General features: G+C 42.6%; 1 protein-coding gene across 2 annotated transcripts in view; it reads right to left on the reverse strand.

The window, feature by feature from the left end:
• The window catches only part of cntnap2a (contactin associated protein 2a), a 280,648-nt gene that overhangs the window by 19,676 nt on the left and 239,545 nt on the right, over positions 1 to 21,427 (reverse strand). The window contains exons 18-23 of one of the 2 annotated variants that reach the window (XM_047329941.1): positions 19,399 to 19,569; positions 11,690 to 11,908; positions 9,615 to 9,644; positions 6,510 to 6,746; positions 2,608 to 2,841; positions 1,493 to 1,626 (exon numbers count right to left, since the gene is read on the reverse strand). In XM_047329941.1, the coding sequence (XP_047185897.1) occupies positions 1,493 to 1,626; positions 2,608 to 2,841; positions 6,510 to 6,746; positions 9,615 to 9,644; positions 11,690 to 11,908; positions 19,399 to 19,569 (1,025 nt within the window). The remainder of the gene's footprint in view (positions 1 to 1,492; positions 1,627 to 2,607; positions 2,842 to 6,509; positions 6,747 to 9,614; positions 9,645 to 11,689; positions 11,909 to 19,398; positions 19,570 to 21,427) is intronic. The other variant, XM_035619745.2, reaches the window with a different exon arrangement.

Below are 21,427 nucleotides of genomic sequence, written 5' to 3' on the forward strand. Positions count from 1 at the left end.
ACTGGTTTTAATGTTGCGGCCGATCTGTGCATATTTCATTCATTTCCTGTGTCCATGAGTAAATGTACATATTTCAACAGGTTATAAACATGTTGGGATTCAGAGTATTGTCAATGTTTGACAGTATATACTCTACATAGTTTGTGTATTATGGTAAATACAGTAATTGGTTTATTGGTAAAATGCCTTCTGATTTGCTTTATGCTTACATGGTTTTTATTCGTTTTGTGCTGTTGAAACAATCTATTTTCTCAATTACATAAAATCAAATTAAATCTAGTCATGGTGTTATGACTATCATTTTTCAGTGAATATGGTGTTACATAAATCATCCTGTTTTTTTTATGGGTGGAATGTAATCCATGAATGAGAAGTATAATGGAGACAGGATGAAACGTCCCTGATGTCGGCAGAGAAACTAGGTTGGTCGGCGCAAGTAAGTAATATAATCCTTAGAGAATAAACACTGCCGACTGTAATCAAATAGCTGTAATATTATTAACACATTTATTCAAAATTATACAAATGAATTCCACCGCACAGTTCAGCAGAGGTGAATCAGTGTTTCTGGTTAATGCCATGCATCCTTTTGGGAACCTGGGGTAGGTGGGCTCTTCTCAAGTGAACGTGTGATCGATTTACTCTGTGGAAATACTTTATGCTTTGCATTATATCTATGTTATAATGTGAGACTGATCACAAAGCACAATGATTACATATGCAGAAACAATGCACACTATGACCTGCACAGGTCATACGCAAACTGTTTACACTTTTTCTGTTTGATTCTCACGGTAGAAAAGCCGATCCATTTCTTGACACATCAAAAGCGGCCCATGCTAATCCAAACCTATTCTTAACCTGGATGCAAACCATAACTACGTTTTATCGGTGGCTAAACCATCCGTTTAGAGTCCACCTTAAATTACAGCCTGCAGCCTAATCTGGGCATTTAAGCCCAGAACAAGGTATATAATGGTTTAGCTCAATTCTCACTCCATGCCTGACAGCTACTGACTGAGGCTTGGCTTTATTGATCTACACAACTCTGTTTAGCTGCACAAAAATCAAAAGCACACAAATACACACACCACACACATAAACAAATATGCATGCACAAACACATTGTCGGACGCAGGCACACTCGCACACACACACTTTACTACCTGCACACAGCGAAATGCACTCATACAAACACAAACACAAACACACACACACACACACACACACAGATCAATGCATTCTCTATGTTGCTATACTTAGGCCGTCTACTGGAAGTGGATTAACAGGGGCAGAGGACAAGCTGTTTCATCACAGTAGAAGACAGAACAGGACATTGCACTCCCCTCTGACTTATTGCGCACAATCTGAGCTGGAGCTGGATGGCAATCCCCTGCACTCCATGGTTGGAAGTAGGATCTCGAAATTGAAATGTGTGTTGCAGAGTGCTCAGGTGTGTGTGTGTGTGTGTGTGTGTGTGTGTGTTCAGTACCTGGATGGTGATGCTTCTGTTGACACGAGACATGTTAATGCTGTGAGGCTGTCCGTTGGCCAGGTTACGCTGGTCCACATCAATAGCAAATGGTTCCTGCAGACCACCGAGGTTATACCGCACCTGCATTGAACCTGAAGACACATAATGCATGGTTTGGTTGAATTGTATGAATTATATTAGTAACATAACTCTATTTCTATAGCACTTATATAAACAAGGTTACAGAGTGCTTCATAATATTTAAAGGAATAAAACAGCACAGGCCAAAATAAGACAAAACGAAAATAAGATAAGTCTCGAGGTCCTGGTGGCAAAAGCCTGTTCACCCTTAGTTACCAGAGCAAGTTAAAAAGTTGGTTAAAAGATCTTAGATCTTATAAAAGTTATTAAAATAAACTGGCAGCCAATGAAGGGAAGAATTGGGGAGATATGGGACATATCTTCAAATCCTTCACTTGTCACTCCTCAAAGAATGAGCTCTAACATCTGATTTCAATAAAATGTATTTTCTAGATATTCCTCAAGCAGTGGCTGTAAAAACATAATTGCTATTATTACTTTAATAACACATAATTTATTTTTTCCTAAAGCATATTATCCAAAAAAAAGGAAAATAAAACCCTAAGCCCAAAATAAAGTTTTCTTTTTGAAGTGATGGAGCAAGAAGAAGTGAGGAATAGTGGAGGTAACCCTGAATGATTCAGAGGACCCACAGCTTGACAGGGGATTATATATTTACTGTCTCAGGGCACTGCGTGAGCAGGAGGGCCAAGAGTTTCTAGCAGCAGCCCTGAGCAATGTGAGTATTTTGTCGTTTCAGTTTGGTGATTGTGCACATCAATTGCTGAAACGCTAGATGGCACTGTCAAATTTTTATGACTTCTATTTTATCAAAGCACGTTGCTGCCTGTCAGCTGCACAGTGGGAGGCTGCTATCGGTGGAGGCTTTTCTTGAGATTACACAACTTTTTGCGAACTGCGCTGCAAGCACAGCCTTTAAAAAATGTACTTAGCTGCACAAACAAGCATCACTTCAAGCAGACTTTTCACTAGTCCTCAACCCCAAACCACATGTGTGTGTGTGTCTGTGTGTATGTGTGTGTGTATCTCACCATTTTGCCTCAACACCACAGCCAGATAGTCCTGCGTCCTGGAGCTTACATACATCAGAATGGCAGGGGCACTCGATGTGCTGAAACTGAAAGCAACTTCCTCCTTTGTCAGATTCACTTCGTGTGGCGTCAGCTGGTGCGTCAGGATCTTTGCATCCCGACTGGCTCCCGCAACTGCTTCGGGCATGAAGTTGTACTTGATCAGCGTTCCAGCCTCGAAGAAACCCCCAACATCTGGGTGAGATAACAGGAGTAGTAAGGAAAAAAATAAAAAAGGCACGTGAACACTCACAAACACGCTTATACGGCTGCTCATTGTGACTCCAACTCAAACAGTGGAAGTGTTGTATTTGTTAAAGGCTATGCAAATTACAGGAGGTGCATCGAAGAAAGAAAGACAGTGCTCGGAAAACTCACGCATGCCAAGACACAACAGGGAAGACATGATATGGCCAGAGAGAAATAAGCACACACTTAAATATGGCCGTGTTCAAGAGGCGCAGTAAAGTGGGTGTTAAATCGCTGTGCTCTAAATTAACTTAATGGTGAATGAAAGAAAAATTTGCTGCGCTCCAGCGTCTGAAACCAAACACTACATTGTTTAGCAGGACATTAACAGACCTAATGGAATATTCCAGCAATTTCAGGAGGCTTATTGATTCTCATAATCAAGTGTTGAGAAGGGGGGGTATTGTTCTATATTTCTGTTATTCTCCTGTGTGCCTGTGTGTGTGAGTGTGTGTGTGCACATGTCAGTTGCAATGGAGATAAAAGACACAATGTGCGTGAAATTACAGAGAACGGTAAGACAGAGTCTAGGGTTGTGTGTGTGCGTGTGTGTGTGTGTGTGTGTGTGTGTAAATGCCACGGATTGTGCCTTGACATGTTTGCCTTCCCTCTGGTGCAGCAGTGAGAAATGTATGACTCCACGTCTTACAAGTGAACACATTTATGCATCTTATTTTTAAAGCCTCACTTCACCCATTCACTCCCAGCGGACGCAGTACAATAAATACTTCAAGATACATTACTTAAATCTAATAGAAGGCTTATTACTAGAAAATGGGCTAAAGTTCTCTTGCTGGTGTTGGTGTGCGGGCAAATCCTCGCCCTCCATTCAGCTGCACCACAGTTTTATCCTCCGTTCTGCTGTGCACTGCTGTGGGGTTTCAAGTTGGAAAGTCAATGGTTCTGTGTTAACCAGACGGTTGTTCAAACAGGTGGCTTCTCACTTTGCTTTCTGATGTGGCTCGACTCTCCAGTGCCTGCTGGGCGTTAACGGAATCAGACTTAAATTCCACAAAGAGCAGTATCTTGGCCGGGGCTAAATGCTGGACACAAACAACCACATGCACATTTGTTGCCTTCATTGTGAATTTCTGCTCAGCATGTTTCATTAATAGCAACATAACTACATTTATGCAGTCTATCACGAGAAGCTTTCACATGGTAAACCATTTGACATAACTTTTTTAAAGCTGTGGATTATTTATATTTACATAGCAATTTACAGACATACATTACAAGTGAGCTGGAATAATCTGTGTACCTATGTGTGTATATAAAAATTGTCAGACAAACATCTCTTTTAATGCAGCTACATATTCTTATGTTAAGGTGTCGTAGGCTATTAGCAACCCCCCCCAAAAAAAATCATTAAAACATGACTAAGTTTGAACATTAACAGCTTCATCTTGCCTCCCTCTTAACTTAAAAAGCAAAGCATTACAAATTGTATCCTCATGTGAACTGTAGATTGATTGTGTGGGGCCTATACTGTATGTAACTTGTCTCCACATTCAATCTGCTGAAAGTGAAAACGAGAGGAGAAACCAGCTGCCCAGAGCTACAGCAGAAACACACACACACGCACACACACGCACACACACGATTGTCTGGAACCATGAGAGGGAATAGGAAAATTCTGCTCCAGGGCAGAGGCTCTTCATGTTTGTGTGTGTTTTTATCAGTCAGTGTGTGAAAAAGTTTTCGAAAGAGAATTTGGTCAAGCATGCAAAGCCTTTTCAGGTAACACACGTGTGTGTATTTGTGGAATCTGTGTGTGTCCATGTCCATGCACGGCGGCTCCATATAACCCTCAAGGGCAGAAAAGCAGAAGAATGAGAGTGTATAACAATAATAATACTGCAGTGCCCCCTGAGCAGTGTGTAAATATGGATACAATGGAAATGCCCTATGCAATTATGGCTGCTTTCATGCATTTTCAATCGCCGGGAGGACGGGAAGAGAGGGGGAGATTAGGGGGAGATTCACAATTGGAGAGAGAGGAAGGTGAAAACAGGCAACTGGGAAAGGAGAGAGAAAAGGAGGAAGCAGAGGGAGAGAAAATGACACAGCAGAGGTGTAAATGGGGAAAAGGGGGAGAAAACAGAGGAAGCAGGAATCCAAAGTAGAAAAAGAGATCGCGAAAGAGCATGGGGAGGCAGTAAAAGGAGTCAAATGGAGAGTGGAAGAATGAGGAGTAGATTTAGGGATGGAGGGAGGGAAATAGAGGGGAGTAACATGTAAAAGGAGATGAAGGGAATTGGCAGAATAGGAGAAGAGACAATTGGTAGTGACAAAATGATAAGATTGTGTAAAGGTAGCAGAGTGGCTCAGAGAGAGGAAAGAAGATGAAGGGGTGAAATGTAGATAAAAGGGAGAAGAGATACATATAATATGACAGAAGGAAAATGTGTGAGGAGTGAAGGGGAAACCTTGACACGAGGGGGAGGGAAAGGAGAACAAAGAAGAGGCACACATGAGTGAAAAGGCAAAAAAAAAGAAAAAGAAGAGACAGGAGAGGAAGAGAGTCGCATGCCATGCAGAAAAACAAACAGACACAAGGGTGTGCTCTCTCCTTTCGTTTGACTCACTCTCTCTCTCTCTCACACACACACACACACACACACACACACGCATGCACATACACACACTAATCTTTATTCTCTAAATCCTGCAACGCCTGATTGATTATGACAGAATTCAGAGGAGGTATTTTCACGTCTTTTACTGGCACGCACGCACGGCACACGCAGGCACGCATTCGCGCGCGCACACACACACACACTGCTTTTCTGTCACCTCGTCACCCCCCCTGCCAACAGCACAAGGAAAAAACACTTTTCGGCTTTAGGAAACAAATTAATTCACGTGTCGGGGATTGGGAGCGAGCAGAAAGTCTCTGACAGCACTGCTGCTCTTCTCCCCTGAGCATTTCATGAAAACTTGTTTTGGTAAGTAGAACTTTAATAGTGCATCTAAAGAATCCCCATGAAACAAATATGATGTTTTAGCAATATGGAACCGTGCAGAAGTTGCAGTCTGACATTTATTGTCTCGGAACTTCAAAAACCTACAGCCACCCTGCGCTTTGTGAAGTGACTTGCATTTTATTTTATGTTATGTTTGATCCCTCAGCTCTAAATCTGCACAGTATTAGCATTCATGGTAGGCACTCTAAAGCCAGGGAGAATTGGTGGGTAAGCACAATATCACTCTCAATCGATGCCTTTTATCATAAGCCCAAACACTTTCAACACAGACAGCTCCGAACTGAATAGGAAGTGAGGACAATCATAGAGCGCAGCCAAAATCACAGTGGGTTGTCAGACAATGAAGCTCATTGAAATATAACTACACCAGCAGTAACCCTGGTGATATTTTGACACTGGCATTATGAGCTAAAGATAACATGCAAAAAAAATCCTGCAGTGCTGGCAAACGGGGAAACAAAATCTGACATTAAGCACTGAAAGTCCACAATAGGGGGGAGATCGATTTGTCTTGCAAATGAAGTTGTGAGGATGAAGAAGAGCGTGGCACACTTTGAGTGGCATATAGAGCGACGATCGATCTGTTCAATTAGAGACTGACATAATCTCACCTATTGTGCCTCTTACCTCTGGTGCAGAAGGGGCCGTCATAGGCAGCGGCGGTGCAGTCGCACAAGTAGCCGTTGTACCTCTCCACACACTTCCCGCCGTTCTGGCAATACATTCCAAAACTGGTGCAGTGGCCCTGGCAACCGGGTTTGACCCCCGGCGTGACCTTGGCCCTCTCCTCCAGATCTAGGGTGATGCCGTTCATCCGTAGGGCTCGGATGCATCCCAAGAAACCCCTCTGTCCCCCTGCGGCACCTGAGGAGCGAGGGGGGGCAGGGGAGGAGGGGGAAAACACAGAGGCATCAGCGTAACGAGAACATGGAGAAAAAAAAGGAAAGACAGCAAATAAGAGAAGGAAAGGGAGGACAAATGGAAGTCGGGGTCACAGAAGTCATTCTGAGAAGAGGCCCTATTTTAATCACTCGGAAACGTTGACATCCCGATGCCTGGAGGAAGCCTCTGTTGTCATGTTAATCGCTCCGTCTGTGACGCCGCTCTTGAAATAACCTTCAACTCATTTGATTTCCCCCCCCCCGCTAATTAGAGCAGCCTAATGAACACTGTGTCTTAATGAACGTCTCACAAGCAATCGCAAGCAAACGGATGCTTGTCAACGACATACGACAGACAAAACACACACACACACATCCAACACAGACCACACGCAGCGTACCGGATTTGAATGAGTCAAAATGAGCATTAATGCTTCGCCTTAGGGTGTCGATAGCCATTCCTCTAAAGTACTTTCATCGTCATTCTGGCCTCGTGCCATTGCAGTCTAACTACCCATTAACTTGGACAGAGGAGGGGTGTTAAATAGATTAATGTGCACCTAAACGACTATAGAAATAAACACCCTCATAAACATACACCCACAGCTATGGATTCCAACATACACAAGCGCACCCGCAGAGGGCGGTTACACCGTACGGATACACACGCAGCTACGCACGCACAAAACGTGCACTCTCTCATTTACAGGAGCCGGGGGACATTTTAGTTATTAAAACCTCTCAATTGCATCTTTTGAATTACAGAGAAGTATCGGTTCAGGAAGATACGTTAAGGAGACCCGAACATAAACTATCTCTTGTGCAGTTTCCTCCCTCAGCAACATTCTCACACACACACACACACACACACACACACACACACACACACACACACACACACACACAGACACACACACACAGACACACTCGGCGAGTCACAATGAGATTACTAATAAATACACATTCTCTCCAGCCAATACATTATTCGCATATCATGATGCGGTGGGGCTTTCACATGCCTCCTCCACTTTCCAGTCCAACACAGGATTTGACTTTTAGCGGACGTATTAATGAATCTACGTTGTAACACTGATTGGCTGGAGGTTTCTGCCACCTGTTTACCCAGGACTAAATCAATTTCTGATTAAACGGACATCAGGCTCCGAGGCCTGCGGAGACCAGGGCTCGCTCACACACACACACACACACACACACACACACACACACACACACACACACACACACACACACACACACACACACACACACACACACACACACACACACACACACACACACACACACACACACACACACACACACACACACACACACACACACCTGAGCCTGACTAATACCGACCAAGTCAAGTTGAGTCAACATAGGGTTAGCAGAGATATGTAACAGCTATATATTAAAATTCGGTGAATATGGTTCATGCGGTGCGGTGCGGTAAATTGCGGCCATGGCCATTTTGCTGGCGTTCGTTGTTGTTACGAATGAATTTTATCTTGTGTTTATCTGACTATCACTTACTGCTAATTTAGTTTTCAGAGCAAATTAACCGCATTATATAACCCTTTATATTCATAGTTACGGTCATCTTTGTCACTTGAGTTTACTGCATATTTGAAATTAATAAAATATTCTTTGTTGCAACCAAATTTTAGGGATCCTCTCAAAAAATGCATATTGGTTGACATGTCATTTCTTAAACCAATACAGGTATCAAGTATTAGTCAATCTATTCAATATAAACAGATACACAAGACACAAATGCGCATCAACACACGACTACACAGAAACACTGACATGGATGCAGAAATGCAGTGACTTGGCAATAAAATCAAATCACACGGTGATAGAAATGAAACGCACAGAGACGCACACATCGCATATATTTGCACTTAGTTATTAAGAGGTCTGATGACTCCAGGGTACGTTACGCTCTAATGATGTGCTAAGGAGGAAACATTTTATATTCATTAGGAATACACACATGCACATCGGATACATGTATGTACACAATTTACAACAGTCAAATTCCTAATTAAAAGTCATACAGTTTGTCCTCCTGTTCTTCAATGTGTGATTCTACATTACTGAGTAATGATGAACAGATTAATAAACATGGGTGTATAGTATGTATGTAGACAGCTTTTTGTGAAAGCCTGATCCAACCAAGAAGATAAATTCCACATTTGTACCAATAGGCTGCACATCTGCTCCTCCTGTTCTTCCATTAACATTGTATAAGTGGGTGAATAGATTGATGGTTTGTCCTATTTCTTTCTATTTTAAGGTGCAACACTGATAAAAAAAAATACAGTTTGTTTACCCAATTCATGTTTAGTGGGGATACACTTTAGAATGCCATTTGTATTAGTTTCAGGTGGGTGTTTTGATTCATACGGTCTAAATGTCATTTCAAAAGACTTCCTAACCCACTGGCATTTCCACCGGGGGAGATATAATCATAGAAATTCCATTTTACCAGCCCGGTGCTGTTAGGTTTACGGCTTTTTTTGGACAATTATATCCCTTAAAGGTCCATAATGGGATTGCATCTGCATGGATCCCTGCATGGAAATGTACTTGTGTATTGAAACAAGCCTGCATCGGCAGACATTTGTGTTAATGTGCAATATTAATCAGCAAAAGTGAGCAAGAGCATGAGGAGTAACATCTCAGGAGATCAATTCTGTCTAAACTTTAATCACCATTAGTGTGAAGCTGCACAATGCGAAAAAACACACACTGACTCAACCGTAGGTGAGGCCTTGTTATTTGTGCAGTGTAAAAAATGAACCTTAATGAAACATGTCATTGTACTCTATTAAATGTTACCTACTGTCTTGGCAGGTGAGCGAGGCTGGTTTCCCTGTGACATGCAGTGAGAAGCAACAAGCGAGACGTCGATCCGCGATGACAGAGGCGAGGAAACGAGAGACCAAAGTAGAAAAAAAAGGAAAAAGACAAAACAAGAGAGAACTGAACAAAAAAAACATGCAAAATCATAAAAGAAAAAGCGTGATAGGGAGCATTAATCAAAGGGGGAAATGAAAAGAACAGATGGTGACATTAAATTAATAAAATGTGGCAAGATCTATAGTTATGTGCATGTATGAAGTGGATCGCACAGCTAAAAGTTAACAGTGTGAAGTAAATGACAGCAGGCTGATGGTATAACATTTACTCTCGAGGCCATTAGAGCAAATGAGCCACTGTGCAGTAAACACTAAAGCAATCAAATGCTTGATGAGGAGCATATTGATTGAGGAAGAGAGGAAGGAGATGACACAGAGACAGATATGAGAGCGAGGTGAGCAAAACAAACCTTCCTGTCCTAGTTCACCGCCGTGTGCTTTTGATGCCTGCGGGGCTCTCGCTCTCTTCCTTTCCAAATCTCTCCATCAAACACAAAGAGATCTCTATCTTTTCCCGGTGTCAGAGACCAATTCTAAACCTCTTTCCTTCAGCGACTGGGTCACTTCCTGTCTGTTTCACTGTAACTTCCCAAAGCAATCCTCACATAAGGATTAACCAGGGATTAGAAATCGGATATGAGGAGGCGCCCTCACATCTTTCATATTAAACTCCTCCTCTGCTCTTTCTCTATACCCTCTGCTCCTTTCTGTGTTGCTGGACTTGTGCCATGCACACAGCCTGTGCCATAAACCTGCCAGTCCTTTAGCAGAAAGTCGAAAATACTATAAATGTGAAAATGATGAGAAGCGGGTGACGTGCTATCTGGAAGCCATTATGTTCCCGGCTTCGTGGCCGCTCGACGTGCGGTGACAAAACTTTTCTCGTCCCCGTCCCATTTCGCTAAATCAAAGTACAAATATACACAGGCAACTTGGGACGTGATAAGGTGCGGATGTTTCAGCAGCGGTCGAATCAGCAAAAGTGATGAGAAGATGAAATTATATTAGAAACGGGGATCAGGGGGTTGGGGCCGTCACATCAGGATGCCTGATTGGAATTTGGAACAACCTGCTTTGGACAGGACTTTCTTCTTTTTTTTTTTTTCATGATATAGTAAGAACGAGGTGATCCGCCTCAGCACTTTTCCTTCTCTCCGCAGAATCCCTCAAACTATTTCAGAGTTTGGTTTATTGACAGTTCAGCACAAAAGGTAAATAAGACGAAGAACTGAAAGAACACAGGAGGAAAAACTGGCCAGATCTCCTGCCATTTGAACTCCCGATGAGCTGGAGAGGCGTTGCGAAGAGGTGGATGAAGTCGCGAGGAACGAACCAGACATCTTTAACAAAATGCAAGCATGAATGGTGTGATAATACGGGCTTGATCTTTCTAATAGCCGAAACAGAGTGCGCATGAGAGAGAGAGTGAGGAAGGCAGGGATTAATATCTCCTTTGTTGTATAATAGTTACTTAATCCAAAGTAATATAAAGGCTGAGTATAAAGTCTGAGTGTATTATAGTCTCAAAGAAATGACCTCTTTAAGTGAATAAGTTAGTTTTAGTCACATGTCCACACAGCCAATACGGAGGCTCAGTTTGGACTTTATTAAAAACAATGATCACTTTCACGGAGGAGTTTCCGAGGACGTGGGGGTGTATGTGTGTGTGTGTTTGTGTGTATGGATTAACATTAATTTAATTTTCAGTGGCTGTGGCGAAGCAGGACTGAAGCCTCTCAAGAAATAACCCTGATTTCCAGTAAAGGCTGGCACATCTTTAACTTATGAAACAGTCCGACAACGTCCTCACAGCTGATGTGATGAGCAGAAAGTTTTTTTTAATTAAAAGTTCAATCCAATTAGGATCACAATGAATGATGTGTGCTTAGGCGTTTGCTTTCCACACATCAGAGCTCGCAATCATGGCGAGGTTTGTCTGCTTGAGCGTCCCACCTACACATAGAGTGAGTCATTTTGTGTGTGTGTGTGCGCCTCTTACCCACGTAGAGCTGGCTGAAAAGCTCCAGCCTCGTGTGCCCCTGCGCAGGAGCAAGCCGAGATGCCCGATAGGTCTGATCCAACTGAAGGACGGCCTCTTTTACGTTTCGCTCAGCCATCACACCATGCCACTGGTCGTCATTGAGGGGCATGGCCGAATGCACCGTCAACTCGATCGGCCCGTTTCCAACATCGAACGAGAAGGAGACCACCTTCGGAGCTGCAGAGGGAGAAATCTGAGTTACACGAGTCATTTATAGAACCACACGCAAACACACAAACTTACTTTCCACAGCCCACAACTCCCTGTTCTCTCATACAGTCTGCAGGTAAATATGGGTTCAATTTCTAATCTAATGGCTCATTTGCTTCAAGGCCATTCATTTGGCTTGTATGGATTTCAGCTTTGCAATACACGCCTGCTCACAGCTTTGGACCGGACTAATCCCGCAGGCAGTCGATACACGCCAGGAACTGTTGGCTTTGCATGACGTGAAGTTTTATCGCAGCAGGTTTCCATGTGTTTTATTTATTTTTGGCCTGTTTTTGAACCTGACTTTCAGTCCTTCTTCAGAAGGAAAAGCCAGAGAGAGGAGGCAGACAGGAACTGTGAGCATGTAAATGAACAGGAAAGAGAAGGAAAAGACAGGAGATGAAAGAGTGCATAATTAATTTTCTGCATGATTAATTTTCATGATCTTAAAATGAGTGGATTTGAGTGTGTATATGCGCGTGTGTGTGTGTGTGAGTGTGCGCGCGTTTGAGAAGTGCTGTGAGGAATCAAGGCTGTTGAAATGGGCCTGTCACAGACCCATTGGGTCTATCATAAAGTTTACTGCTACCCCGTAGTTGACTAACCTAGTGTTTCGACCGACCAACAGGGGGCACTGTCATGCCTTTAATAACTATGACACGTCACATGTTCATTAATATTTCTAAAATCCTGTGTGTGCGTGTGTGTGTGTGTGTGCCTACCACCCGTCCATTCCAGATGTTTAACCGAGTACATTGGTGAGGTCACTGTCTGATGCCGCGTAGCCTCTCTATGGGGGAACTGGTGATATATCTATAAACTCTGTGTGTGAGTGTGTGTTATCATCTCCAACTGTATGCCAGTTTGATACACTCTTCGAAATTATCTTAGATGTACTAGATGATGAACAATTTTATGACCATATATATGTGTATATATGTATATAGATAATATATATAAATAACAAAGTGTTACAGATGAGTGGCAGGTCTTTCCTCTTTTATAATTGCAGTCATTTTTTATTTGGATTCACAATTTTAAGCTAAACATCAGTGTTTCTGATTACAAATTCACTGATTGGATGAGAGACGTTCAGCGAAAGCTTGCCACTGCTGCTGAATGTTTTCTTTTTACCTATGAAGGGAAAGAGGCAACAATGGGAAAACAATGAGGAAATGATTTTTTTTTGCTGCTGGGAAGACAATTTGCAATTGTCACATTAAAACCCACTCGGACTCGTTCCTTAATGTTTGGTGGTGCTGTGAGAGCGCTGTATAAAGGCTATATATTCTGGGTGGTGCCATATGTTGGTTATGAGAACCAGTGTGCTGTGGTCGCACAGATGATAAATAACCACTTCACAGCTCTGTGTGTTACTGCTTCATTATGGTTTCATTAGGTTAAGTATTAGAGTGGATAAATGTACATTGTTGTCGATGGGGAGATCCACTTTCTTCTTTTCTTCGCCCAATCGATATGCCTGGCCTTTTTCTTCTTTTGCCCATCGCTTTCATCCAATTATCTTTTATCACTCCACCTATTCTTCCATTCTTTGCCCTCTCGAAGCTCTTCTGCAGTTCACACAGGTCCCCTGTTTCTCTCCCACCACTTTCCTGTGTGTTTATCCCTTCTTAATTTTTCTCTCATTCGTTTCTTTTGTTCGTTTGTTCTTTTATTTCTTCCCTCCTTTTATCCACCCCTACTGTCCCTCGAGTCAACCGCCCCATTCTGTGTTTTCCTTCCTTCAAACTTTTATCTCTATCGTTTGTTCATTTCTTCCCTCATTTACTGGCTGGCTTTCTTTCATTAAATCACTCATCCTCCATCAATCTGCCTGCCACTTTACCCTCCCTTCCATCATTCATCCCTTCTTCACTTTCTCCCTTCATTCCCTTTCTTGTAGACATTATCCTTTCTGCTTAGATGAGATGCGAAGTCACGAGAAATCATCTCAGCGAAAGCCTGTCTGGATGTGCTGAGAGCATTAACCTACGCGGTGAATATGAAGAAATGCTCGAACATCGAACTACCCACAACAAACAACACAAACACATTCATGCATGCACAGCATAAGCCCTCTGACAGGCTTTAGTACACGGAATTAATGATGTCTTTATGCAAAGAGCAGGGCTGCGGGGCAAGTAGGAGCTCCATCTGTTATTTTAAATGGTGAAAGAAAGCCAAACATTTATCAGAATACTGGAATAGAAACGCAGCTAAAGAAATGCCGCTATAGTAATGCTGAACGCTGTGTGTGTGTGTGTGTGTGTGTGTGTGTGTGTGTGTGTGAGAGTATTGCATTTTGTTTTAGTGTCACTGCAAAGTAAGATGGATAGCCTACAACTTTTCTTTTTCCTACTCTGTCCACAGGCAGGAATAAAACTAAAGTGCCCTCAGAGCACAGAATGAACCTTGTGTATTTGCATAGCTGTGATGGATGCCATAAGTGTGAACCCATGTGTGTGTGTGTGTGTGTGTGTGTGTGTGTGTGTGTGTGTGTGTGTGTGTGTTTATATTGTCATGTTGGCCTGGAAAAAAACCCCAGTAAAGCTTTTTATGTGTTCAATTTATTTATCTATCAATCTTCAAAAAAAGGAGGCCAAGTTGTGATTTATGCGTCAGCACAGCACAAACAAACAATGATAAATAGTGAAGGAGGTCGTGTTCGCCTTCGTGTGAAAAATCAGGAGATCAATGCTTATGTGGTTCTGCATACGTTTGTCTAATGTGAAGTTACATTTTGTTGTTCATCTACACGATGGTCGCCGCAGTGTCTTATCACTTCAGTCTCTTTTTAACATTCTTCGCTGTTTTTATCTCATTTGCCATGTCAGCCTTTTGCTTTGTAATTTTCACTCCTGGGACGCCTGGAACAGTCTGGACACTTGAAGGAGGGAAACTCTATTTAAGTGTGAGCCGATGTCAGCGTCCTACGAAGAAACCTGCTGCTGTCGATGCCGAAGCATGATTTCATCATCAAAAAGCCAGACTCTCTTTTTGAAAAAAAAAACCTCTGGATACCCTGGGTATTAATTTGTGTCTACATGCAACAGATAGTGAGATGAAGATTAACTTCTCATCTTAAAGTGAAAATTGACAACTTTTTGGCTTAAACGTGTCATTGTGATGTTAAAACTGACTGCACAGGCCCCACCCACCCTCTGCAATAATATTGGTTGCCTGTAAGCCTTGCTTTCACCATGTTAGTCTCTTGGAAACCAGGACGTGGTTTACGCGGGAAAATTACGACTCAATTTACGACACATATAGGAATCGCGTTGCCGATTGAGTATCCAAAACGAGTAAGAGAATAGCGTTCTCCAGGTATCTAGCCCCATTGATGGAAAGACGAGAAGGAGAGCCATAGAAAAAGAGTCAAATCAAGAGTGAACCTTGGACGGCCATTCACTCTGTGGAGAGAGGCAACATTCAGTTTGTCTTCTTTCTACTAGATGAGTAAGTAACACAACCTGCCTACTTATTAATAATAGCAGACGTTTAACTCAAGGTAAATGGTTCAAATTGGGATTATAACGGTCCAGGAGCCAGAAAACAAAGTAAGAGCTTCAGGGTACAAACTTTCTTCTTCTTCTCTGTTATCTCTAAAGTGTAAACCAACCTGGAACCACTAGGGAAGGTTGTCTGTTGCCTCTTTAATAAAAAATATTCTGAATGGTGGCTGGTTGTTTTTCCTCATTTATAGATAAATCGATGTGTGTGTGTGCATTTGTTTCTGTGCTCCCCCTCTGCCCCTCTTTCTCCCCTCTCACCCCAACCAGTTGCAAGGTGTTTGCTGTGATGTTGGTGCGTTGTGATTTGGTCCTTTACAAATAAAACTTAATCGAACTGGGATTGAATTAAAAGTCAGAGGTGCATTGATATATGTGACTTTAAACTTTGTGTCTACTTGCTCTGCACATAAAAAAAGAGCAATTTCACAGTTTTATAAGCTGTGGTCTGCAGTGGGAAAGTAAACTTCTCAGCTAAATACCAGGCTGAAAATGTTTCTAACCTTTGAGCGAGGCGATCAACTGCAGCCTCTTAAGGACTCAAAGCATGGCGCCTGCATGCTTTCCACCGTGCCACAGAGCCGCCCCAGAAGTCAAGCACTTCGGTATTTGGGGACCTTTCTATCTGTCCGCAATCCTATTACCAGTCCACTTGACATGGTTCTGAATACGTTTTAATGCTCCCTCTCAAATGTGTCTATGACGATTCTTTCCATTACGATTCAAAAGTGGAACCAGCGGCCACCTGATGACTTTGAGTCTGCTGAGGTCACAGTGGTGTGGGTCTTGTACAAAGTCATGTGTGTGTGCCTGTGAGCGTGTGTTGATGTGCTTTGAGCTCCTGCAGTAGCACAGTTATGTGATTCTGGCTTAATGCTAGTCATTTCATGCCTTGACTGGATTGTAGCAGATACAGTTTTTGCAACAGTGTATGGGTGTGTGTGTCTGTGTGTGCGTGTGTGTGTGAGTAAGTGCATGCAAGTCGTTTTGCGATTGTGTGTCTAAATGTGCGCTGTGGGGCAAAATGCAAGATGATAGCAAAGGAGAAGAGAGAGGAAATCGATGTGGGGCCGTTGTGAAAGCCTCGGGAGACACACACATGCACACGCGCACACATACGCACTCACAAAGCTCCTATCTCCTCTGGCCTGCTGTGCAGCTACGAAAAACTGGACACCTACTGTATCTTTACCTGTGTTTTTTGTACAAGTTAGCAGGTACCTACCTTTTGGCAAAACTCTCACAGTACCTACCATTACAGTAAAGTGGTCATCACATTGTTTTTTTCCCCTTCCAAGAATAAGTGTGTGTCTTACTGTGCAAAACCTAGTTAAGCTGTGAGAGAATTGTCAAAAAATGATGAATAAATAAAAAGATTTTGAGCCTTATTCCAGCTGACCAGTCATTAACAGTTATTCAGTGGCTTGAGAATCAACTTTGGCTACAAAATTCATCCGTCAACTTTGTGTCTATTCAGTGGTTGGTATTTTGGTGCAAAATGGTGGGTCAGGCACACCAGCAAGAAATCACCAGCTCGTGCCTTTGACACCAAAAGTTCACATCCCTTTGAATCCCAAAGACATGAAATTAGTCATCCATCGGCGGCCGTGTCATGCCAGGAACCGTGTTCACAATGCAGCTTGCCGATTAAGTAAAAGCCAGAGATTTTAACATTCTTGATCAAAGCAACTCGACCGATGGGATGCTAATTAAAGCAGCTGGAACATGATCACAGAAAACTGCTGTATGACATGTCAATCATAAGTCTAAGAGAGGACTTACAGAATATTAAATGGGATGGGTGCAAAGCGGTCCCACTGTTATTTAAACATTTTGCTACCCTCAACTCTTTTGATACTTCCTCCAATTTCGTTCAAACATGTTTTAATTATGGCACAATTAGGGCAGCTGTGGATCAGGAGTCAGAGAGGGTCATCCATTAACCAGAAGGTCGGTGGTTCGATCCCTGCTTCGCCCAGTCTGCATGCTGACGTCTCCTTTGGCAAGATACTTAAACCATACCGGCAGGGTATGAATGTGATAGAAAAAAGTGAGTTAAAGAGCAGGGCTGTATGACTTTGTGTGTGAATGGGTGAATGCAACTTGAACTGTAAAGCGCTTCGAGTGGTCGATATGACTTGAAAAATTCTATTTAAATACAATCCTGATGAAAATACACACAGTAGCCAATAAATTCAAGTGGTTGGATTCATATAGTGAGTTGAAATAGCTGGATAGTTGTTTTTGCAGCCTGAAATGACAAAGACATTACATCTTCTCAGACTAATTAACACTAACTCTGCAGGTAACTCACTCCAAAGTCCAAAATGAAACTCTCGGCTCCTGACTAGTTTACTGTGCTCTCTGCAAGCCAGTGTCCTATTGTTCGATCTCTAACACCGCTCTACGATTACGAGTTGGCCGGGTGCTATGACAATTCAGCCCTAATATTACAGCGGTGAGTCCTCTCTGGAGAGATGATTGAGAGCAGGGGTCAGAAATCTTTACAATCTCAAGAGCGATGTTTTGCCAGAAAGAAAAGATCTGTATGGAGCAGCAAAAAACATGTACGCGGGTATACATGCACGTACCACAGATTTACTATTCTCACGAGCTGCCACAAAACTAGCAGCAATAGTAAAGTTTGGAGAGTTGGAAAATGTACTTTTGGTCTGCTCTGCTTCCCACAGCAATTCCGCAAAACCCCCACGTTGTTTCATCCCCGGCAGGATACTTATAGGCAGTGTGCTTGATCTAGAACTGTCTGTCAACATCACATGTTTTTATTGTTTGCTAACTTCTTGCCTGAGATTAGGCGCCAGCATCAGTGGTGGTGAAAGCAAACTAATCTTTCTCAGAGTTTTCTTTTTGTCCACAACTATCATTTTTAGTTGACAAAGTGTTGAGACATTTTTCTACTCATATTATTGTATAGGCAACATACTGTATTTCTATTAGGTAAGGACGACGTTAGGCCTACAAAATGATAGCAAAATGTTGAAAAATATCTTTTTATTTCTGATTAGTTTTTTTGGACAAAGCTAGGCAGCCACTAAACACCTCCTATATATTATGATGTTAATTTCAGTAGTCAGAATTTCACAATATTTTAAACGGAGGGTTACCAGTTATTGCATGATAATATGTGCAACAAAAAGTAGACCACACCTCTGATTCTAATGTCTCAAATACATATTTGAACAACATTATCTTCGGCTCTCATGTTTAGGTTGCTATAATTTGTAAATGTAAAATAATCTAACTAAGTCTCAGTGTTTAACTGTAAAATACAGACTTCAACTGAAAATATAAGATGTTTTTACTTTTAGTGTTTAAGGATGCAATGCAACACATATTCTATGTAACATATATTATGTAAATTGTATAAAATACAAACAATGGACCCATTTCACTAACACCACTGTTTGACCCTTTGTATGTGTGTATTTGTGCATAGTTGGGACCTTTTAAGAGAGGGCCCTCTGCAAGAAGGATTTTTGGGGGAAAAAAAGAGAAAGAAAGGGAGAGACTGAGTGCGTGTGTCTCTCTCTCAGTGTGTGTGTGTGTGTGTGTGTGTGTGTGTGTGTGTGTGAGGGAGAGCTTGTGTTTTGTCAACCCTGAAAATGGGTGATTTGGTTAAACAGAGGTTCATAATGGACATAATTATTGCACACACCAATCACCTTAAATAAATGATTGCTCTTTCCCGCAGTCACAGAGTAGTGCGCCATAATCAGGAAGGCAAATGACTGCTGCTCATGATGTGTGTCTGCATCTGCCTGTGTGTGATTCTGAGTGAGCGTGCGTGTGTGTGTGTGTGTGTGTGTGTGTGTGTGTGTGTGTCTGTGTTGCACCCAGCACTGTCAGACGGATTGCATGTGTGCGTGTGTGTGAGAGAGTCAAACAGAGAAAGAGAAGTGACTCATGTACACTCAGAATCCCTCTTACATTTGAGCTCCAAACGGATGAAGTCAGTGTTGCCCAGGTTTTCCAGAAAGACGCCGTAGGGTGCGCTGGTCTTGAAATAGAAGGAGATGTCTGCGCTGGTCTCACCCTGGAAGGTGGCAAAGTGCAGGTAGGACGACGGGGTGGTGAACGACGCAGCGTTCCAATAGTTATCTGTTAAAAAAAACAAACAGAATAAATGTTTTTAATCAACTCATCCCAAATCTCTCTAGGCACCTACTCCACCCTCCGTCACCACTGTGCTCAACGCTGCAGATCTGACAAGCTGCAGAATAAAATCATTGCAGACACTGCTTCATTTCAAATGGCTTTACAGCCTTTTTCATTTAACTGCAAAGAGCAATGAATTTATTCTAGATAAAACATTGTTATCTCACATTCGTTGTTTAATGGGGCTTATTTAATGTCTCCTCAGTGTCAGTTTTAATGTAGCCTGTAATTTCCTACAACTTCAATAATATTCAACAGAAAGTAGATCACGTCATAAAAACTGAGACCATTTCCCCCCCTTCCGAATGAATACCTGGGAAGAGGACAAGGATACACAGAGCAAACATTTTTGATAACAACTTTTCTAATGACTTTTGAGTGAAGTGAAACCAGCCACTGCTAATGAAGACAAAGGAGCAGCATGCTAAACAGCTGCTGATGAATGATCAGGCTGTGGTTGATGAAGTGACTTCTCCGCCATCTCCCTTCACCCTCGCCATATCTGTGCGTCAGTCCTATCACTCAAGGAAAATGAAGGGGGGGGGGGGGGGGGGGGGGGGGGGGGGGGTGGAGAGGACCGCTGAGGGGAGAAGAGGGAAAAAGAGGAAAGAGGCCACGCACGGGTGAGAAGATGGAATATTGAAGGAGGGGTGGAAAAGAGGGGAGTAAAGTGATGCAGAGGGCAGATGGCAGGAGAGGAGGAGGAGGAGCTGGGGGCCATGTGGAGGGCAGGAGAAGGAGAGTGAAGGCTAAGGGGCATCAGCTGTGTGAGATCTCTCTGGTGCCTCAGAGGATTGGACTCAGACCCGTAACCATAACCCTGGAAAACAGGAGCAGTGCAGCAGAGGGGAGGAGTGCATGGGTTTGTACAAGACGTTTTGTGTAAGGGCTGCGGCTAAAATGATCAACATAACTATCAATGAATATTGCAATGGTTTTTCTGATCGGACTGGTATCTATACATGGACCACATGTTGTAAAATAGTGAAAAAACATATCACACTTTCTCTGAGCCCAAGACAACGACTTCTAACTGCACATTTTGTTCAGTCAACTGTCCCAAACATATAATATGCATAATATAAAATTGAAAACAAGGAAGAGCAGCAAAATCCTTTAAATTGAGATGTTGGATCCAGTGAATGTGTTATTTTTTTCTTATAGATAAGTTAAAAATGTTTCTTGATTATCAAAACTGTTGCTGCTTAATTATCTGTCAAGCTTATTGACTTATTTAGGCATCAGGGTGATCGAGTGTGGGATCTTTCTCCCATTTATGAGTGCAAACCACACAAATGTGTTCACCCTTTATAATATATGTGTTTGCATGATTGCATGCCTGTAAGTGTAGGTATTTATCAGTGGCCTTGCAACTCCGTTTGTGTCGTTGTGCGTCTCCTGTTTCAGTACGATAAGCTCTCCCCAATGACAGGGCTGAGCTCCTCCACCTCTGCTCCCTGCCTCACATCCTGTCACCTAGGGCAAGGGCAGATAGCGGCCAACACACACGCACGCACGCACGCACGCACGCACGCACGCACGCACGCACGCACGCACGCACACGCACACACACACACACACACACACACTACTGATGCTGCTTTGTGAAGTCACTCAGATGTACAATTACTGACTGATTACAAAGAACTTGATTTGATGATTGGAGCATATGCAGGGGCTTGAAGCAATAACAGTTGAGATTTTCAAAAGATTTTTGAAAGGCATATACCCCAATCAGGCAATGGTAACTTTTCAATATTGTAATAATGCCATTTCATGGTGAAGTCATTCCTACCAAATG

Source organism: Scophthalmus maximus, chromosome 21, assembly GCF_022379125.1.
Source record: "Scophthalmus maximus strain ysfricsl-2021 chromosome 21, ASM2237912v1, whole genome shotgun sequence".
Classification (NCBI taxonomy): Eukaryota; Metazoa; Chordata; class Actinopteri; order Pleuronectiformes; family Scophthalmidae; genus Scophthalmus; species Scophthalmus maximus.